Raw genomic sequence first — 7,663 nt, 5'->3', positions numbered from 1 at the left:
ATGCGAAGGTTGGTAGGGTGGAAAGTGAGGACTGGAGGGGTTCTGTCCTTGTGACAGTTGGAGGGTGGGGTTTGAGGGCGGAGGTGTGGAATGTGGATGAGATGTGTTGGAGGGCATCTTCAATCATGAGGGAAGGGAAATTTCAATCTCTAAAGGAGGAGGCCATCTGGTGTGTTCTGTGGTGGAACTATGGGCGGCACGGTGGTTAGCACTGCTGCCTCACAGTGCCAGAGACCCGAGTTCAATTCCTGCCTCAGGCGACTGACTGTGTGGAGTTTGCACGTTCTCCCAGTGTCTGCGTGGGTTTCCTCCGGGTGCTCCGGTTTCCTCCCACAGTCCAAAGATGTGCAGGTCAGGTAAATTGGCCATGCTAAATTGCCCGTAGTGTTAGGTAAAGGGTAAATGCAGGGGTATGGGTGGGTTGCGCTTCGGCGGGGCGGTGTGGACTTGTTGGGCCGAAGGGCCTGTTTCCACACTGTAAGTAATCTAATCTAATCTAGTCCTCCTGGAAGCAGATACGGCAGAGGAATTGGGAATACGGAATGGCATTTTTGCAGGAGGTAGGGTAGGAAGAGGTGTAATTCAGGTAGCTGTGGGAATCAGTGGGTTTGTAAAAAAATGTCAGTGTCAAGTTGGTTGTCATTGATGGAGAAGTCCAGGAAGGGGAGGGAGGTGTCAGAGACGGTCCAGGTGAACTTAAGGTCGGAGTGGAATGTGTTGGTGAGGTTGATGAACTGCTTAACCTCCTCGCGGGAGCACGAGGTGGCACCGATGCAGTCATCAATGTAGTGGAAGAAGATGTGGGGAGTGGTGCCGGTGTAACTACGGAAGATAGACTGTTCTACGTAGCCGACAAAGAAACAGGCATAGCTGGGGCCCATACAGGCGCCCATGGCTACCCCTTTGTTCTGGAGGAAGTGGGAGGATTCGAAGGAGAAATTGTTAAGGGTGAGGACCAGTTCAGCCAAATGAATGAGTGTCAGTGGAAGGGTACTGTTGGGGACGTCGGGAGAGGAAGAAATGGACGGCTTGGAGACCCTGGTCATGGCAGGTGGAGGTGTAGAGGGATTGGATGTCCATGGGGAAGATGAGGTGTTGGGGGCCCAGGAAATGGAAGTCTTGGAGGGCGTGGGTGGTGTCTTGAAAGTATGCGGGGAGTTCCTGGACTAGGGGGGAACAGGACAGTATCGAGGTAGGTGGAGATGAGTTCGGAGGGGCAGGAGCAGGTTGAGACAATGGGTCGGCCGGAGTGGTCAGGTTTGTGGATCTTGGGAAGGGTTAGAATTGGGCGGTGCGGGGTTCCCGGACTATGAGGTTGGAAGCTGTGGGTGGGAGAGCTGCTGAGGTGATGAGGTTCTGTATGGTCTGGGAGATGATGGTTTGATGATGGGGGTGGGATCATGGTCAAGGGGGCAGTAGAAGGAGGTGTCTTCGAGTTGGCATCTGGCTTCAGCGGTGTAGAGGTCAGTGCGCCAAACTACTACTGCACCCCCTTTATCTGCTGGTTTGACGGTGAGGTTGGGATTGGAGCAGAGGGAGTGGAGGGCTGCACGTTGTGAGGGTGAGAGGTTGGAGTGGAGGACAGAGGAATATCAGGAAGTTGACGGACATGCAGCATTGGCATAAAAGAGGAATTGAGGCTTGGGGCAGTAAGCCATGATCTTATAGAATAGCAGGGTAGGCCTGAGGCACTGAACAGTCTACCCCTGCTCATATTTCTTGAGGTAACATCTTTTGAGACTGAATACCAAGGCATGTTGCTGGGACTGAGCAGCTACTGCTAAATACTGACCTGGTCTTACTTCATGAAAGCCAGGAATTTTGAGCTCAAATTCCTCTTTACTTTTCCATGAGACACCATTCAAGCTTCATGTGACACAGATTAATGATGGTTGGAGCTCTTCATAGGCAAGGTTTTCCTTTTGCACTACACTTTTAACTGCTGTATCTTGCACATGGCAAAAAGGGAGCTCCTTATCTTCAATTGCTAGCTCAAAACCATAAAGAAGAGCTGTATGGACTTTTTAATATCACAAGTTTAATCTTTATTGGTACTTTACTCTCATTTGAAAGATTTGCAAAAATCCCTTATCTAAGAAAATGTATGCAGCAAGTGTTTCTGGGAACTTAGAAATTTCTAACTTGATACAAGTGACTTTCTATCTGAATGAAAATCGATGTCACTCATATATTTATTTTAAAAAAACCCTGAAAGCTATGAACTACAGCAGCTGAAACACAACATGTGAACATATGCCCAGGTTCCACTGAAAGATTATTACCTGAAAACATTAACTTGGTTTCAATTTCCACAGTTGCTGCCTGATCTCCTACTCCAAACTCAGTCCAAAGTTTATAGAAAAGACTTGATGTCTGATAACATATTTTGAAATAAAGCAAATCTTAATAGGATGAAAAGGCTTCAAAGTTCACAAGTATAAATTAAAAGACTTTGGGAGGTCTCAGTACAATAGATAGTTGAGGAAGACTCTCAGCAAGACTCCTGACTGATTTAAAACTTTGGATAGATTTGGAGCAAGAATATGTGTAATAAGAGAGAGAGAAAGAGCTTTTCATGTATGCCAACCATCCTGCCTGATCTGGTCTAGTACTTACTACTCATGGTTGTGTGTTTTTGCTATATAACTAGTGTAAAACTTATCCCACCATTGTGTTCACAGTCGATCTTGAATGACATTCCAATCTCTTTAACAATATTACAACCACTCCACTAATCATCATGAACATGCTAAGATACATAAAACTTCACTAAATTAGTTCCATAAATAGTACGCCAATTAGACCTGGCCAGAGGTTTGTGTTGTTTGCTGCAGAACACATGAAAGAAACAAGGTGCAAAACCATCACTGACATAGAGCATGGTTATAGCATAGTTCTAAATTCCAATGGTCAAATTCAACCCGCTGATTAATGAGGTTTCAATGTGGAATGATGACCATATGTTGATTACTCCTTTTGAATTTGACCATTGGAATTTAGAACTGTGCTGTATTTTCTGTGTCTGCACGATTGATGGTTTTGCATTTCATTTCTTTCTGCTCCAACCCTTAATAGCCCAGAGGCAAGGAGTAGGACATACCAGAATGAGAATTTTAAAATTGAAGACAGAACAAGCATAGCATCAATGGATGAGTGGGAAGTAACTGTAAATAATAAGTGACAACTTCAGAGAAAACAAAAACATGTAAAAACAAAAGCAAAGATATGCTCCAACTACACAATGCCCTTTCGATTACAGTGACAAATGATCTTGGTTTGAGAATCAATTTGAATAAAGATAATTGTGAAAGGAAAAATGTCAGGGATAGTCATTTGTAGGATACCTGACAGTAGTTATACAGTAGGACAGCAAAAATCAGGAAATTCTGAGAACTTGGAAGAAAGGTACTGTGATAATTGTTGAAGACATTAATCTTTACATAAATCAAATTAATCAATGGCAAAGGTAGTTTGGAAAATGAGTACTTCTAATGCAGTCAGCACATTTTCTGACAGCAAAACATTCCGTAACCAGAGATGTAAAATGATTTGTCATCGATTAATAGGCTCATGGTAAAGGCTCTTCCAGGGAAGAGTGATCCCAATATGATTATCATATTGGGATTCAATTCAAAGATAGGTCTGAAACTTTGAAATAAAGCTGGGCATGAAGACAGAGGTAGCGAGAGTGGAATTGGGAGAATAGGTTAAAAGGTAAGATAGAGAGAAGTAGTCACCGACATTTAAGGAAATATTTCATGACTGTCAACAAATATAAAAGACAAACTGAAACTAGAATAAGAAAGATGCATCATCCATCTAAGGAAGCACATTAATGGTGATATCATATTAAAAAAATACGCACAATGCTGCAAAGGCTACGGGTCACCTAAAAATTGGGAACATTCCAGAAATTAGCAAAGGATGATTTTAAAAATGGGAGAAATTAGAGAGAGAGAAAACTAGCAAGAAATATGAAAAAAAGGCAGTAAACGTTTTGACAAGTATTTCAAAAAGTAGCTAATGGAGGGTGAGATTGGGGAATAAACACTGGAAAGTAAGGAAATGGCAAAGACTTTGAGCATTTTGCATCTGTCTTCACAATAGAAAACACAAGTATCCAATACAAGAAAATCAAGAGGGAAAAGGGAGGGATAAATTTAAGTATTAGGAAAACTAACAAGCTAAAAGCCAATAGGTTTTTAAAGAGGTGGCTTTAGAGATAGTAGATGAGTTGACTGTAATAATCTAAAATTCCCTAGATTGCGGAAAGGTCCTGGTGGGTAGGATAAATAGACAAAGTGTCTTCCCAGTAGTGGGGGTATCCAGAACTAGCGGGCATGGGTTTAAGGTGAGAGGGCAAAGATATAAAAGACACCTAAGGGGCAACATTTGTGTATGTGTATGGAATGAGCTGCCAGAGGAAGTGGTGGAGGCTAGTACAATTGCAACATTTAAAAGGCATCTGGATGGATATATGAATAGGAAGGGTTTGGAGGGATATGGGCCAGATGCTGGCAGGTGGGACTAGATTGGGTTGGGATATCTGGCCGGCATGGACTGGTTGACTGAAGGTTCTGTTTCTGTGCTATACATCTCTATGACTCTAGGACTGAAATCCCACAAATGCAATATTTATAGTTGAGAAGAGGGCTCAGTCTGAGCATACACAAGGGCATTTTCTGGACTATGCAGTCATTTTTTGACATAAAATGTTGTGAAATATTTATATTGTTTAGTATTGTCAAACGTTGGTTGGATTTGAAATGCACACTTTTTAAATCAAATTTGATAACATAAAACTTGCTTGTCATGTATAAAATAATGCCCAAGTTTTTTTAAAATTAGATTTTCTTTCAGCTTTCATTATGAGGCATAATGCTAATGCCACTGGACTAGTAGTCTACAGGCCGATTTTATGCTCTGTAGATACAAGTTCAAATTTTTAAACTAGTGACTGTTTTAAATGAATTCAAGACATGTTTAGGCAAAATGCACAGAGTCAACTTTTACAAAATAATATTTTGGACAGTCAGCAAAGAACTGTGTTAGGTATTCAGTCTTTCTGTTTCAAATGCTTGCAGCTTATAAGGAAATGTTCTTTAGTAAAAAGGAAGCCCAAAAAAGTATATTTTTCGTAATCCTTTTCCTCTGGGCCATAAGACTATGAAGACCATTCAGTGAATGTAGTTCCGCTTCTGGGAAAGTTTAATATGCGTGATGATCATACAAATCTTGCACGTTATTTTGCATTTTGTTCCAATCTTACCTCTGCCATTTCAATGACAAATTAAACTTGCCCAATACCTTTGTGAAAAAAATTGCACTGTGCGATCTAACAATGAAGTAGATAGAACAGAAAACTCCTGCTTCAAATCCTGGTCGCTGAGGTATAACTCTGAACACAAGTGGGGTGAGTTGAGTTAGAGTGATATATACTAGAAACTTTGAGGTGACATTTACATGGGCTATTTAAAAATTAAAGATTTTTGGTCAAAAATTAGAAACCAAATTTAAACAAGATTTAATGGGTGCCATACAATGCCATAAGATAGAAAAATCCATCCAGTTTGCCATTCTTACTCAGTCTGGCTTAAAGATGACTCTATTCACACTTCAATATAGTTCACTCATAAATGACCTCTGAAGTGGTGTAGCAAGTCATTCAGTTAGATCACAAAAGCAAAATAATCCAAACACTGGAAATGTGAAATTAAATTTTAAAATGCTGGAAATTCTCAGTATATTTGGCATCATATATGAAAAAAGAATTCGCACTTTAGGTGGATGACTTTCCTGTTCTGATGAAAACTCATTCTGTTTCTTTCCATGGATGCTTCCTGACTCGCTGAACATTTCCAGAATTTATTTTATTTTAATTCAGTTGTATCAGATTACTACAGAAAAGCCACAGAAGACAAATTTGGACAGATCACAGGCACCAGAAACAAAGCCACACTTTACCCAGTCAATCATACAAACTCCTGCTTAACACCTAAGGGCTCACAACAAATCTGTGTCGGTGGTACCACAGACTTAACCAATCAACAGCCTGACAATTATTTTCATGAAATCATATCTGAGAACAATAAAAATCACCAGACTGAATCCTGGAATGGGACAGTTGCCAGGAGGATAAATAGAGAAGGGGCTTACATGCTGCAGAACTCAGAAGACTAAGTGATCTTGTTGGAACAAAAAGCTCAGAGAAGGCTTGATGCTCAGTGGCTATCATATGTTCAGTCTCAACGACAAGAAGTCAGCCAAGAGTAGAAATTTCTTCGCAGAATCATAGTTACAGCACATAGGAATGGCATTTGAACCATAGATTCAGACTCTGTACCAATTATTTACAAGAATAATTTAGCTGGACCCATTCCCCTATCTTTCCTCCATGGCCCTCAGAGTCATAGAGATGTACAGCACGGGAAGTAGACCCTTCGACCAGATAGCCCAATCTAATCTAGTCCCATTTGCCAGAACTTGGCCTATATCCCTCTAAACCCTTCCTATTCATATACCCATCCAGATGCCTTTTAAATGTTGCAATTGTACGGGCCTCTACCATTTCCTCTGGCTGCTCATTCCACATACACTATACCCTGTGTGTGAAAAACTTGCTCCTTAGGTTACATATCTTTCTCCTCCCACCCTAAACCTATGCTCTCTAGTTCTGGACTTCCCCCACCCCATGAAAAGACCTTGTCTGTTTATCCTATCCATGCCCCTCATGATTTTATAAACCTCTGTGAGGTCACCCATAGCCTTCAAAACTCCAGGGAAAACAGCCCTAGTCTATTCAGCCCCTCCCTATAGTTCAAATCCTCCAATCCTGGCAACATCCTTATAAATCTTTTCTGAAACCTTTCAAGTTTCACAATATCCTTTTGATAGGAAGGAGACTAGAATTGTACACAGTATTCCAAAAGTGGTCTAATCAACAGCCACAACATGACCTCCCAACTCCTCTACTCAATGCTCTGACCAATAAAGGAAAGCATACCCTCCCTTCACATCTTGCCATTCAAAATCTTACGAAGGTTGATGAAAGGTCATCGATCCGAAACGATATTTCTATCATGCTCTGTCCACAGATGCTAACAGACCTGTTATGTATTTCCAGCCATTTCTAGGATTAGACCATTCGGTCCATTGAGCCTGCTCCGCCATTGGACCATGGCTGACGTTTCTCGACCCCGTTCTCCTTCGTTCTCCCGTAACCCTTGATCCCCTTAGTAATCACTTTGATATTTAAATCAACAGTTTTAAGAATGCTTTACAATAGTGCAATGCCGTACAGTACTGAATGTGTAAACCAGCCTAGGTTTACTGTAACCTTGCACCGGACACCGTCGGTCAGGAAGATTCAACCGCAAGTGCACGAAATCTGACAGCCCGGTGCCACTCCTTCTCAACACGCAACCGAATGTTTATTTTGGGAGAGAAGAAGTGAGGGGAAGACAGTAAATTTTGGACGACAGTCACCAGCCACTCGGGTTCTGGCGTTGATCCCGCGTTCTTTCTCACTCACCCTTCCTCACTGGCAGGGACATGTCGCCGGCGGCCGCTTCAAATACAGCAACCGCCAGCCGGCGTCCGCGTGACGTCAGCCGCAGAGACCGATGCGATGGCTCGAGGGGCGGGTCGAAACCATTCGCAAAGG

General features: G+C 42.0%; 1 protein-coding gene across 1 annotated transcript in view; it reads right to left on the bottom strand.

Annotated features, from left to right (window-relative positions):
* The window catches only part of LOC122563165 (6-phosphofructo-2-kinase/fructose-2,6-bisphosphatase 2-like), an 81,855-nt gene extending 74,209 nt beyond the window's left edge, over positions 1–7,646 (bottom strand). Inside the window, exon 1 of the mRNA XM_043716650.1 lies at positions 7,532–7,646. Within this exon, the coding sequence (XP_043572585.1) occupies positions 7,532–7,553 (22 nt within the window). The 5' untranslated portion in view covers positions 7,554–7,646. The remainder of the gene's footprint in view (positions 1–7,531) is intronic.
* Between the last annotated feature and the right edge of the window lie 17 nt (positions 7,647–7,663).

The sequence above is a fragment of the Chiloscyllium plagiosum genome, chromosome 26 (genome assembly GCF_004010195.1).
Source record: "Chiloscyllium plagiosum isolate BGI_BamShark_2017 chromosome 26, ASM401019v2, whole genome shotgun sequence".
In the NCBI taxonomy this organism is placed as follows: Eukaryota; Metazoa; Chordata; class Chondrichthyes; order Orectolobiformes; family Hemiscylliidae; genus Chiloscyllium; species Chiloscyllium plagiosum.
The sequence above is the reverse complement of the archived record's forward strand: the minus strand, read 5'-3'. Positions and strand labels throughout refer to the sequence as shown.